The sequence below is a fragment of the Cetorhinus maximus genome, chromosome 24, assembly GCF_964194155.1.
Source record: "Cetorhinus maximus chromosome 24, sCetMax3.hap1.1, whole genome shotgun sequence".
NCBI lineage: Eukaryota > Metazoa > Chordata > Chondrichthyes > Lamniformes > Cetorhinidae > Cetorhinus > Cetorhinus maximus.
Genome location: NC_135902.1, coordinates 47,772,037 through 47,786,691, shown reverse-complemented (window position 1 = coordinate 47,786,691; position 14,655 = coordinate 47,772,037). Strand labels below are relative to the sequence as shown.

The 14,655-nt window shown below is 43.5% G+C and overlaps 1 protein-coding gene and 1 long non-coding RNA gene across 2 annotated transcripts in view; both read left to right on the top strand.

Annotated features, from left to right (window-relative positions):
• LOC144699875 (uncharacterized) overlaps nt 1-14,655 on the top strand; it is a 425,222-nt gene that overhangs the window by 333,912 nt on the left and 76,655 nt on the right. The gene's annotated exons all lie outside the window — the stretch shown is intronic.
• The window catches only part of notum1a (notum, palmitoleoyl-protein carboxylesterase a), a 32,763-nt gene continuing 18,290 nt past the window's right edge, over nt 183-14,655 (top strand). The window contains exons 1-6 of the mRNA XM_078571199.1: nt 183-1,302; nt 3,450-3,502; nt 7,489-7,584; nt 8,534-8,594; nt 10,599-10,657; nt 11,929-12,031. Coding sequence (XP_078427325.1) covers nt 914-1,302; nt 3,450-3,502; nt 7,489-7,584; nt 8,534-8,594; nt 10,599-10,657; nt 11,929-12,031 — 761 coding nt within the window. The 5' untranslated portion in view covers nt 183-913. The remainder of the gene's footprint in view (nt 1,303-3,449; nt 3,503-7,488; nt 7,585-8,533; nt 8,595-10,598; nt 10,658-11,928; nt 12,032-14,655) is intronic.

The following is a 14,655-nucleotide window of genomic DNA, read 5'->3' as shown; positions in this document are numbered from 1 at the left end:
GTTTCTCTTGTTACATTTGCATGAAAGACTTTCATGAGAGGGGACTGGGTCAGCCGGTGTCTGATCTTCAGCAGCATTAACACAAGCGGCGAGATCAAAGGGATCTCTCTCTCTCTCTCTTTCCTTCCTACAATATTCAATTCCTGACATTTTTTTTGGGGAGGGGGGTGGGGAGTGTTTCGATAGGGCAAGCGGACGAGGTACAGAAACCTCGCACTCAAATCCCCCCCTCCACCACCACCTCCCCCCAAGATCAAACGCTTCTAGCTGGAACACCTTAGCTCGGAGAGGAGGGGAAATTGGGCATCTCCAAACAGTATTCAAGTACGCCCAGTTTTCAGTCCCTGGGTTTGGCGAGCGCGTTCATTGGCAGTGAGTTTAGAGGGAAGCTGAAATAAGCGGAGATGGGGAGGGGGGGTTGGGGTGGGGGGGAGAACAAATTTCCGAGCCATATTAGTTACCTAACTGGACCGGGGTTTGGAGTTCAGTATTTAACAAGCTGAGGCGGCGGTCGGCGGCTGGAGAGTTTCCCCAACGCCGTTTAGCACCCCGAGCTGAGCAAGACTTCGGAGCAAATGCAATAGGATTTCTTTAGCACCTTACTTAAGAAGAAATATATATATCTATTAAGGTGATCGGAGAACTAACCGGATTTTTGAAATTGGTGGCCAGTAATTATTGGGGAAATTTATCTTTACTGCAAATTGAAACATTTGGGATGCACTGTTTTTATTTTTTCCCCTAATTGTTAACTTTTAGGTTTTGATTTTACTGTTATACTGTAACCCACCTCCCCTAAGAAGCCCCCAGTGTCCTGCTCTGTTAGGCTGAGGAGTAGCAACAACAGCTTCCACCGATTTTCCTGCCTTGGCCAATTCGAGGGAGAGAGAGAGAGAGAGAGAGAGTGTGGGAGATGAGCTCTGATCTGAGGCTGTGGCGCCCGCTGCTCTTCTCCATCGCCCTGCTCCAGCTCGGCGGCTCGTCCGAGGGCAGGAAGAGCTGGCGGGCTGGCCGCCAGAGCTCGCACTACCGGCGGGCGCAGGGGCTGGCAGCCCGGGAGAGGAGCCAGGCGCCCGGCTGGAGCCCGCAGCGTCAGCCGGCAGCAGCGGCGGCGGCGGACACCGAGGAGAGCTTCACCCTGGACTTCACCGCCGTGGAAGGGAACATCGACAACTTCATGGTTCAGATCAAGAGCTTGGCTCAGTCCCTCTACCCCTGCTCCGCTCAGAAGCTGAACGATGATATGAAGCTTCACTTTCTGGCCAACTCCTCGGTTACCTGTAACGACGGGACACCGGCCGGGTAAGGAATTTGGGATCGGTCCCGTTTGGCTCCTTTGAAACTGTTCACCACCCCCCTCCCTCCCTCCCTCCCTCCCCACCCTCACGGGGATAGCGGCTGGCAATGGGCGCAGATGTCATTCAGCCTAGAAACAAACCCCTTTAAACACGCCACAGCTTCAGATGGTCCCTTTAAACCCCGGTTTAGCTCTCAGGAACCACGGGAGTCCCAGCCGAAATTTAGAAGAGTTGGTCAAAATCCGTCATCACCCCTCTCCCCCCGACCCCAACAAAAAAAATGCTAAAATTCTCCTCCTGAATGTAACCAATCTCCCAGTGTTGGTCGATGTGCTGTGAATTTGCAGTATGTATTTTCTGTAGTTTTTGAATGGATTTATTCCCACCCCCGCCACACACACACACACACACACACACATAGGCACACACTCCCAAAACATACCAGCTAAAGATTTACTGGGAATTTGAAGGTTTTGAATGGAGTGAAACAGCCTCCCTTGCTCGCTGACAGCCGCCGCCACAGCCACTTTCCAGGGTGTCTCTAACTCTATAACTCACCCCCCCCCACCAACCCTCTTTCCTCCCCCTTTTCTCTCTCTCTCTTTGTGAAACAGACATCCTGGTTCATTTCACAACACCCTACCCCTCGCCTTCTCCCCACCCCCCCACCCTCCAACCCCCCAAACCCTCACTTCAGCTCAGAATTAGCAACCAAGAAACTGGCCACTCCATGTAAATGCTCCTAAGTCACACATTTAAATATATAAACACAAACCTCAAGAAGAGGCATTAGCTGCGACCTGAGATGTCACATTAAGCTGGTCCCCTTTTCCCCAGACACGCGGCACATTTCCGTGCGGGCGGGAATCCTTCTGATAATTTCATATTGCGACTTAAATTTTCATATTGCGTTATCCTAAAAGTGTGGAAGTTGTCTTTTTGAAGGAGCAGTTTAGGAATTTGTGGAACTGTTGTGGGTATGTGTGCGTGTGTGTGTGTGTGTGTGGAGCGAGTGGATGTGCTCTCTCTGACGCTCGATGCACTGTTACTGAACTTTTAATGAAAAGGATCATTTAAAATGTTCAGAGCGCACCAAGTTAACACGTTAAAGTCTCCAGGCTTGAGTGAATTCAAACTCCCATCTTACAGGCCATCAAACAATTCGGTGCTTCTTTTAAAGGGTGACAAATGTTACTTGTCAAATCTAAACGGTCTAAGATGCAACTCCCCTCGTGAAGCCGCAATAAGAACATCAGAAATAGGAACAGGAGTAGACCATTCGGCCCCTCGAGCCTGCTCCGCCATTCAATAAGATCATGGCTGATCTTCTTGTGTTTCGATTCCCACATTCCCATCTATCCCCAATAACCTTTGATTCCCTTGCCTAACAAGAATCTATCTACCTCTGCCTTAAAAATATTCAGTGACCCCACCTCCACCACCTTCTGAGGCAGAGAGTTCCAAAGTCGCACAACCCTCTGAGAGAAAAAAAATTCTCCTCATCTCTGTCCTAAAAGGGCGACCCCTAATTTTAAGACGTTTCTCTCAGTCTTATACCCACCCCATCCCGCTACATCGGTCCTCTCCGCTCGGGGTAATAACACCGGCAGATGTTGGAGCTCCTAGAATTCCGGTAACCTTCTGCATAATTGGGCTGAGAAATAGGCAGCCAGAGATTACCACCGACCCCCTTAAAAAAGCGACCATCCGCGTACCCCTTGATGCTGTTTCGAAGGTGGGACCACTCCTGTTTGAACAGGAATTGCCCCTTTAAGGGTTCATCGACATTGTGACCCACAGGTAGCAATGTTTTAAAGCGCCCTTCACTTCACCTCATCCCATGGCCGCTCAGGTTCATCTGGGTAACTGGCTGCTGCTTTAAATCACTCGTGTGAGATGAGCTCTCCCACATTTGCATATTATTAGTTTAAAAAAATCCAGATTCCCATCTTGACAAGAGCCTGGAATGACTTTCCCAGTCTACGGAATCTTTTGAACACTGAAATTACATTATTGATGAGAGCTCCAACTTCAAAGCCGTTTTTTTTTGCATTAAGGATACATCTCTAGATATATTTTTAAATAGATTCCACTTCAAGTTCGATTAATTAAAAAAAAAATCAATTGACTGATTTTTCATTGCTCTCGTAGGTATTACATGAAAGAGTCCAAGGGCAGCAGACGCTGGCTGATCTTCTTAGAAGGTGAGTTTGGGGTATTTAATGAGGATGATCAGGTTTGGGTGAGTTTTAAGGAAAGGACGAGCATTTATATAGCATCCTTCCCGTCCTCTGGACAGTGCACAGCCAATGAGGTACTTTTGAAGTTAGCCGATTCCTAGAAATTTTAACATCGAGTGGTCATGGACATTTATCTTTGACATCTATTCAAAATAAAACGTTGCGGCGCATACCTTACCTGCGCAGCAAGAGAAACTGGTTTCACCTGCAACTTTCACATCTTCTGTCGTTCAGGTTTGCCCTGGCTGAAACTGAGACCCCCATTAAAGACAGAAACCCCCTGAGATGCCCAGCAGGCCGAGAAAGCACCACAAGTTTTAGCTGTAAGGCCACTCATGGCCTTTTCTAAAATGGTGCTGCCCCACCCAGTCGAATATCTCCAGCGTTTTCCATTTCTTTTTTGTTTCAGATTGCTGGCACCTGCAGTATTTTACCTTTTTGTTGCCTTTTTAATTCTCATTGACACTCTGACTGAATCAGGCCACCCAGAGCCCACAAACTCATTCCTCATTTTCCTTCACTGTGTCCTGTCGCAAACTCCCGGTCACAGTTTGTCCAATCTGGATTCATATTTCTAAAACTTTAATTCTAGTACCAAATTTATTTCAGACAGAGAAGGAAGGTTTAATTTGCAAACAGAAAGTATTTTGAGAACGATTTGATTTGATAATGGAAATCAATCATGCCACAAAACTCCATGGAAGGGGTGAGTGAGTTTTAGAGGTTCATAATTTATTGGTGAAGTCTTCAGGGGCTGAAATGTCTACGAGGGGGATCCGTCAGGTACTGGACATTATTTCTGCCAGGAATCCAACCACAACATGGATACCATTCCTTTTATTTATATTCTAACTCCCAACAAGTCCTGTTCATCCTTCACTCCTGACCTACGCTGGTTCCCATTTCAGTGACACCTCGATTTGAAAGTTCTCATCCTTGTTTTCAAATCCCAATTTGGCCTTGCCCCTCACAATCTCTCTGTGCGCCTTCAGTGCTATAACCCTCCTAACTACCCACATGCCACCAATTTGAAGGGAAGGCAGACTTGCACCTATAGCGCCTTTCAAAACCTTTGCAGCCAATGAAGTAATTGTACAGTGTGGTCGCAGTTGTAATGCAGGGAATGCAGCAACCAATTGGCACACAGCAAGTTCCCACAAACAGCAAATTGATAATGACCAGATAATCTGTTTTGTTTGGTAAACTGATTGGGGGAAAAATACTGGTCAGGATAACAGAGATGGAAGTCCTTTGCTCAAAATAGTGCAGCACTTACTTTGTGTAGCACTGGAGTGTTAGCCTAGAGTTTTGCACTCAAGTCTCTGCTGTGATAGTGCCACAACCCTCTGATCCAGAGGTGAGAGTGTGGCCAACTGAGTCATGCCTGGCACTCAATTCTGCCCTAAGGTAAAAGCAAAATACTATAGATGCTGGAAATTGGGGGGGAAAAACCGAAAATGCTGGAAAAACTCAGGAGGTCTGACAGCATCTCTGGAGAGAAAAACAGAGTTGACATTTCAAGTCCATATGACCCTTCAGAGCTCTGCTGAGTTTTTCCAGCACATTTTCTGTTTTTCACTCAATTCTGCCCTCTTGCGCAACCCAGATTTTAATCGCTCCTCCATTGGCGGCCGTGCCTTCATCTGCCTACATCCTAAGTTTTGGAATTCCCTCCCTAAACCCCTCTGCCTCTTTATCTCCCTATCCTCATTGTAAGACACTCCTTATATTCTAAAGCTCCATAATGTGCCCTAATACCTCCTTATGCGACTCATGTCAAATTTTGTTCAGTAACACTCCTGTGAAATGCCTTTGGATGCTTTACTGCGCACAGCTGCTACATAAATGCAAGCTGTTGTTGTAAGTTGACCAGTTGCTTTTTTTAAAAATCAAAACTCCTCAAACCGGTTTTCTCTAGTTAGACTTCTGGTCAGTTATGATTTGTGCTCAGGAATGATTCCATAGAGAGCAGGTTCTGGAACACCCTGACCATTCTGGGTGTGGTCCCATGGATAGGGCATGGCAGAGGGCAACCTGTGGAGAAACAAACCCTTCAGCCATTTGGGAAACAGTTCGTGCGCGGTTTGATGGAGAGACTGTAGAGTCATGTTGGATGGATGGAACAATTTAAGTTGAACCCAACAACCGCCTTCCTAGGTTTCAATCTTGCGATTTTATGATCCTGTGGGGATCATGTCCAATCTGCCCCTACCTAGCCCAGGGGTGCTTAGGCCAACTGTAATGACTGTAGTAATCATCTCAACAAAAACCACAGTCTTACATGGCTCCTCCATCTGTCTTTCACATTGGTGGTAATGGTGGGAACATATCAAAGACATGACAAAGTTAAGAGCAACTGAATGCACTGGCATAATAACAAAGCAATTTATGTTAAGCAAGTTCTCCTTTTGTGTATTTGTAACAATATGGTAAATAAATATGTGGATGTGGCAGTTTAGTTGTGAAATGGGATTTAATAAATTTGGTAATTTTCTGACCTAGCACCAGAAAGTTACCATAAAAGCTGTTAAATTGCAGTAAATATCCAACTAGTTCTCTAATCTCCTTTCAGAAACCGACAGCCCCGATATGGTCTGGGCTTATATGTAACCCCAGTCCCATATTATAAATTTGATTCTTAATGCCCTCAGCATAACTAGTGATGGGCAATAAATACTGCCTTGCTGGTGTCATCCACATCCTCCACTCCTCAAAACTTCTAGTGCTAATATCACTGGTTTCTGTAATAGAAAATAGCAATTCCCAATCACAGTGGACCCTATTTTAACTCTGTGTAAGTGAATGGGTTTTGAGTAAGTTAAAATCTCGCCCATGTGTCAGAGTACACTGTCCATTGGAGAGTATTAATGAAGCATCAGTATGTCCTACATTTTGAAGAAAAGGGTTTCAGATTTTGCACTGAGCATATTTTAACCCATCCAATGTGGTTGTTGCATTTAGAGATTTAAAGTTTATTCATTTTGGGATGTTTTTGTAAAATGTGCCAGACAGCTTGTAATTGGTGACACAATGACCTCAGTATGTTCCATGTATTGTATTAATCCTGTGCCACTTTAAGGAGAGGATTTAAAATCAAGCCAGGAACAAAAATGTAATAACAACACAAATGGACACTATCTGAGTACCTTTCAACTTCATGTATTGTATAAATGATGGTTAAGTATATACAGGTGGAGGGCATTCATTAGATGATTATTTGAGCGCATATAAAAAGACACTATTGACACTTGTCTTGGGTTGTAGAGTTAGGAGCTATACATTTTGTAATGTTTCATTTTGTGAATAAATCTACAACTGAGTAAAGATTGACTTCTGGTCTCCTCCGCCAACTGGCTGTCAGAAGTTTAACAGTATTTCTGCTAGTTTCTCACTCACATGAATTGGGGGGATGCATTGGGACTTCCCTGCTGTCTGTAGCTGAGCTGGCGATTAGCTCCCTCGGTGTGATTCTGCTTTATCCTTCTGCGTGTGCTGACAAACTGGCTCGTGTTTCCAGAATTTTCTTTGTTTCTTCCAGACTTTCTGTACTTGCATGCTTTTATCTTTCCGCCCCATTTTCCTTCCTGTATCATTTCACCTCCGGACATATCCCCACTAATACCCAATTCCTTTGATGCCTTTTGGTTGCCTCATAGCGACGATCATCAAACTTCATCCAACCGTTTCCTAAAAACCCTGTTTGGACATTCCTCACCCTCTCCCCCACTCTTTTGTTCATGATTAAATGTCTCACTTTTGCAGTTATCAGTTCTGACCAGGAGTTTGCACCTACATTTTAACTGTCTTGTTATTTGCAGACCTCCAACGCTTACAGCTAGAAACATTCCAATTATGGGGCGCAAATTGGAGTGATTCTAATCCATTGGACGTGTCACATTGCTTGTCCTATTCTTGCATATTAATTGTGCTATTTGCTTTTGTTCTCTCAGGGGGCTGGTACTGTTTCAGCAAAGAGAACTGTGACACTCGATATGACACTATGCGCCGATTAATGAGCTCCACCAACTGGCCTCGCAGTAAAACAGGTTAGTGTTGGAAAATGACGGGCTTCGATACTGCCCGATTGGTTCGGACAATAGCGGGGGGCGGGGGGGGGGACACTGCAGAAGAATAAAGCATTAAAATAATAATTTTGGGAACCATTAGACCTGTGGAATGGTTATTCACTGAATGATATCACCAAAAACCTGTGGAAATACGTCAAAGTTATTTATTATTGGACAAGACACCATTACCTAATAGAATACGTCAGTGCACTCATAATGTACCCCTTTTGAAAAATACCCATAATCATATATAATGTACATATATTGTTAATGCTCCAGTGAAGCACCTTGAGACTGTTCACTATACTGAAGCCACGATATAACGTCAAACTGTTGTTATTATGTACTGGGACTGTTTAGTGCTTTTTACACTTGAATGGAAAAAAGGACTGCTCTCATTCACTCTCCCCCACCTCCCTCTCCTCTCCCAGAGCTACTATGCCAATGAGGTTTCCACAGTATCCTAGAGTCAGCCCTGGTTTCTAATGGATAGGGTCCACCGCATAAAACTGCCCACAATTTAGTGCAAATTGACATTAGTTGGCAACTTCACTGACGGACACTACAAAAATGAAATAACTCCTGTGAAATAAGACAACTGCAGATGTGCATTCATTTGGAACTAAATGTCTCATAATGTAGCTGGAGTTTGTCCAACATTCGACAATCCTATCACACACCAAGAACCCGTATTGCACCTCCCCGCCCCCCCAGCCCTAATTTTCCAAACGTTAAAGTGCATGGTTGAATTTTCCTGATGTGCGCTCTCAGCATGCAGCAGAACTGATTGCAGTTCCTTTATATCTCTGACAAGTCAAAACACTGGTGTCCATCAAAATGTTCCGCTAAATATCAAAGAAATGTGGTGTGTTGACAAATTCACATTAAGCTCTTGGCTCTGATGTTTCTGGGGCTTTTATCTCATCAGGAACTGGAATCCTATCTCCTCAGCCAGAAGAAAACCCGTACTGGTGGAACGCTAATATAGTGTAAGTTTTGGCCAACTCAAATAAGTCCGAACCAAAAATGGGAAAAAAATGTGAATATTAAACACAACAATAGAAAACTGAGACAAACTCACTCGATGGCCCATTGGGAAAATGCATGACCAGGTTTGGCACTGAATACCCAAACCCATGACCAACAACCATCTAGAAGAACAAGGGCATTGGTGCATGGGAACACCACCACCTCCAAATTCTCCTCCAAGTCACACACCATCCTCCTGACTTGGAAACACATCATCGTTCCTTCATCCTTGTTTGGTCAAAATCCTGGACCTCCCTACCGAACAAAACAGTGGGAGTATCTAGACTACACCATCCACAGCGGCTCAAGAAAGTGACTCATCACCTTTTTTTTCACCCTTTCTTGGGTTGTGAGCATTAGTTGAAGCCAGCTTTATTGCCCACCCCTAATTGCCCTTGAGAAGGTGGTGGTGAACCGCTTTCTTGAACCATTGCAGTTCATGTGGTATAGGTACACCCACAGTGCTGTTAGGGAGGGAGTTCCAGGATTCTGACCCAGTGACAGTGAAAGAACGGTGATATATTTCCAAGTCAGGATGGTGAGTGGCTTGGAGAGGAACTTGCAGTTGGTGATGTTCCCATGCATCTGCTGCCCTTGTCCTTCTAGTTGGTAGTAGTCATGGGTTTGGGAGGTGCTGTCGAAGGAGGCTTGACAAATTGCTGCAGTTCATCTTGTAGATGGTGCACTCTGCTGAGTGGAGGGGATGAATGTTTAAGGTGATGGATGGGTTGCTGATCATACAGACTGCTTTGTCCTGGATGATGTCGAGCTTCTTTAGTGTTTCTGGAAGAAAATGAGGGATGGGTAATAATTGCTGGCCTTGCTATTGGTGCCAACATCCCATGAATTAATAAAAAATAATACACATCATGAAAGTCCTGGCTTCAGTTACACTTCTGTGCTCGGTCAATCAATCATAGCTGGGGGAGGGGTGAAGGCATTACAGTTGGCCATTGGTATCCTTGGATCAAGAAGGAAAATAAGAGTTGGGATTCCTACTTCAGATTTCTGTTCATTGGAGCGAACAACGGATGCAGATAAGATAGGGTTCATAGTCAGTTTGGATGGTTCAGGTGGCGCCTACCAACACTCACTGGCTGGACGCACAAGAAGAATGCTCATCTGGGATGAGAAATGATGTCAAACCCCAGCAGAATTTTGCACCTTTGGGTGACAAGGCGTGAAAAGTAAGAACATGAGGGGAAAAACACCCATTTAAAAACAATAGACCCTGGGAAGCAAAACTGTTGCTTAGGACCACATTGCATATATCAGGACTGACTTCACTATTCCCATCTAGAGAACCAAGTGGGAATCTGTTCTGAATTTGCTTGCACCCTTGTGGAGACATTGCTGATGTTATGGCTTCTTATGCTGGGATTAAGTTATATTTAGTTCTTCTAACCAGAGCTATCTGCAAAAAGGTAGAAAACACACCAAAGTATGCCATGTAGTCATTCCAACAGCTCCTGTGCATTCTGAAAGCCACATGATATATATAAATAGCTTAAGTACAGGGTGGGAGATATAATCTCATGCATCATTTCTCCTGATTTGGACGTTACTTTTCTGCCTCTGTCATTTGACCTCCTGCACCACTCACCGTTCAGGATAGAAGGCAGCAGTGGCCTGCTCCCTGACCTCAGTCAGTCCTGCTTTTGATACATAAAGAAGTTTAGGAGAGCAAATACCAGGATGAATGATTCTCTCAGTTTTCCTTCCCTCCCTGTAGAGAAGGGATGAAACAGAGGTCTGTTTCTCAGTGACTCTCCTTCCCCACAGTCACTCTGCTGAAATCTGGGACTGGCTTTACTGGGCAAGTTTATCATAGGCAAGTGTGCGCGTTCTGCATCTTCTCCCACTCATAAGCAATTTGCTATTCTGTGTTGTACTGAAAATAATATTTCCACTTGAATAATTATATCAGGCGCATTCATTAATTGCACTTATGTTTTCAATTTCAGTTTCATCCCTTATTGTTCAAGTGATGTTTGGAGTGGAGCATCCCAGAAATCTGAGAAAAGTAAGTTTTCATTTGACTCTGTGTGCCGTGTTAAGCAGAATTTAATACCCGAGGAACTTAACTGGAGTTCTCCAATTGTGTAAACTCACTACCTGGAGTGATACAAAGCCACATACATTTAGAAGGTCCTGGGTCTGATAATTGAATTCAGTTGGCTGAATGTGACCAGGGCATAGACAGGAGCACTGCACTTCACCACAGTGGCTTTGAACTAAGGTTCCCGCTCCTGATTGCTGTCCGGTGACCACTATCGGAAAGCTTGTGTGCGTTGGGGCAGAATCAAACTTGCTTGTTAATGACTTCCAAGGTCCAAAAGTTTGCCAACAGTCATTGTGAAGGGTTACACATGAAGAATGACCATCTTGGTGAGGTACTGGAGTTCTGTGAATTTAGCTAACAAGGTTACAGACAGAAGTAGACCATTTAGCCATTTGAATAAAAAAGCTGTTATCAGTAAAAGTGACCACAAATCTATCAGATTGTTCTAAAAAAAAATCTGGTTCCCTAATGTAATTAAAAAAATAAATCTGCTGTTATCCCAGTCACTCTCTCTCCACACCAACATGGTTGACACTTAATTGCCCTCTTGAAGGGGTTAAGCAACTCACCCAGTTACCATCACTTCCTGGGCAACGAATGCTGCTCTTACCAGCAGCACCAACATCAAAGTCCCATTAGATCTATGCCAGCTCTTTGTTAGAGCAATCCAAGATTAATCCCACTGCCCTGCTCTCTCTTCCCTAGTCCCTATAATCTCCCTCTGCTTCAAATATTTATCCACTTTTTCCTTAAAAGATGCAATGGTCTCTGTCCCAACAACTCTCTGTGGAAAAGCAATGACTCCCTGCGTAAATAATCTTTTCATAACCTCTTTTCTCACTTTTTTCAATTTTGAAAAGTCTTTCCCCATTCACTCTATTCAAAATCCCTCAAACTCTTAAAAACCTACATTAAACTTCTTTTAGCTAGCTCTGCTCCAGTGGATAAAGTCCCCATTACTATCTAATCATCCCTCTTGGAAAGGCTATGCGTGTGAATGTTTTGTCAGGCCATAATTAGATTTAGGTTTGATGCCTCCCATGGTCAAATAGCTACCAGCAGACACAGTAAAGCGACAAGAAGGAGGAATAGCCACTTTGGCCTTTGGTACCCTGCATTAGTCAGTACCTTCAGGAGAGGAAGAAGAGTCAAAGTAAAAGGTGGGATTTTACTGTAACAGCCATTCCTAGTGTAGAGTGCACTCACTGGTCTCTGCCTATTGTTTGTTGAAGGTGAATATGCTTTCATGGGAGCGCTGATAATACAAGAAGTTGTCAAAGAGTTGTTGACTAAAGGCCTTGAAAATGCAAAAATTCTGCTGCTAGCTGGAACCAGGTATGTTGTTTGGGTTTTCGGGGTCCCAATGCTGAGATTCCTTCTTCTTTGAGATGTACTCTGATAAGATCAAATTCTCCTTGAGATAAAAGTGAATTCCGTGTAGAAAACTGCATTCAGTCCCTGCAGTGGAAATTATCTTGGCTGGGATCAAATCCTACTTTGGATCTCAAGCACTGCCCACAGTCGTTAAAGATTAAATTCCATACCATCTCACCCTACCTATGGCAACTTGATAAGATTAGATGAGGGTGTGGATTAATTGATAATTGCTGAAAATCGATCAACAAGTTAATGGTTATTGTTTCCTTCTCCCCCTTCTTTCTATCAACCTTCTCATATGTCTGTCCCTGCCTCCCCCTCTTCTGTAAGTATTAAGGCATTAACTCCTTTCTAGGTATCGCTCTCTGGCTCAATTGCTGTATCTCATGCACAAATCTAGACAGGGAACGCTGACCGGTTACTTATCCAGTGTGGGGACCCAAATATCTGCACAAGGGCATAAAAGGATATGGAGCCAAGGCAGGTGGATGGAGTTAAGATACAGATCAACCATGACTTCATTGAATGGCAGAACGGGCTTGAGGGACTGAATATCCTACTCCTGTTCCTGTTTTCATCGGCACACTTCTAGTGATCATCGCAAATAGAAAACAGGAATGGGAGAGCTGGATGATTTCTCGCTCTCCAACTCAGAGATAAGACTCTGCAAACCTGCCCCTGCCAATTGCTAACTCAGCATCTTGGACTGAATCAACACTCATCCAGCTCTCTACCTCTTGGCTACCCAATGCCACAACCAGCTTAACTATTAAGTGAGCTCACCGTCATTGCTTTGCTCAGTTAAGATGTAAGTGATGTCAATATTCAAGGAATTTATGAAGCTATCAGACTGCTTATGATTCCGTTGTGCCACAGATCACCTTTCAGCATTCAGCTGGTTTGAAATGGTGGAACTGAATGGTCACAGGGTATTATTGGGTGGGATAAATAACTGGGTGAACGGGCTTTTCTTATTCCTTAACTTTTTGCAACCATGCAATTTCAAACTGTTGCAATGGATTTCTTAAGGCATCCTTGTCCAGGAGGGTATGTAATTAGCAGTATGGAAGAGGGCTCTACCACACCCAGTCATGATATTTTAACTGGCCCTGATGCCCTGCTACATATTTCTGCATGAACATTCAACAAATTGAGGAATTGTTCAGGGAGACGTGCAGGTTAAAAAAAAAAGCAGACAGTAAGCTATTGCTGTAAGATGTTAGCATGAAAGTTCTTTTCATTGCATGGGTCAACGTGGAAAAGCTGCGATGACATTTAAGTGGTCATATTATCGCAGTCAATAAACAATATAGGCACAATTTAACTAACAACTACTACGAAAGCAGTATATATATATATAGTATGTTTCTTTTTGTTAGAAAAATAAGTACAGGAGTTTGCCATTCAGCCCCTCAATCCTGTTTCACCATTCAGTTAGACCATGGCCAATCTGTATCTTAATCTCCCTTTGTTCCGTAATCCTTAATACTCTTGCCTAATAGAAACAACCTCCTATGTCACACTTCAAACAACCAAAAGTATGAATAAGCGAGAAAAAATTCTCCAGGAATACAAATTATTAGAATCAGGAAGTCTTTAACGTCTTAACTGGTCTCTGTATCAACTTACCCACTGCTTACTTAACTTTGTTGTTTCGAAGGAACATAGGAAGTTTATATCGCAGAAAGAGGCCACTTGACCTATCATGTCTGCACTAATTAAATGCAAGTAGGCTCCAGTGAGATTTGAACTCACTAACTCTGGTTTAGTAAGGCCAGTACTCTAACCCCCAAACTATGGAGCAACTTATATGAGCATGTTATATGGATTAATCTATCTTGACTTTATAAAACACTGCATGCTCTATGAACTGTGCTACAGGAGATTTGCTATTATAAAAAATGGAACATCTTGCATAGGTTTAACTATTCATCTCCCACTTGAAAATTAAATAAAGGCATCCATTTGATAGAAAACCAAAATGCCTGTAATCCTTACCATCACATTTACAAAAAAGGCAAAAAGATTATAACTCTAAGCCTGAATGACAATTGTATTGTGACCTCCATCAACTACTGTGACACTGCTTCACTGCAGCATGTGAAATCAACTTGCTGGTACATGGACTTAGTGCTAACTTTATCAGTACAGACAGTGAGGTTTCTACGCACAAATAGCAGTCATCAATTGCAACACTGTAGAAAAGATTCACTGACAATGCCCTGAAGCTTGTTCCTGTACTTACTGAGCAAAACATAATTCCCCTTGCTTGTGCTGGCAGAGTTTGTGAACTGTGTGCCACAGGAAAGGACGGCATATTTAAACCTCAATGTGTTCATACACTGTGACTAAACACACTTTTATGGTTTGATGCACATTTACCAAATCAAATAGAAAATAATTAAACGGAAATCACATACAATGAAAGCATACTTGTGAGCGTTGTACTATCATTGTGGAGCCTAGAGCTTCAGTCATTTGTCTCTTCCTTCATCACACTGATGTGACTGAGGTTGGCAGTTAAACAGAACAAGGGATCAAGTCTACATTCTCAATGCTCTGTGACACTAGCTGTTGACATT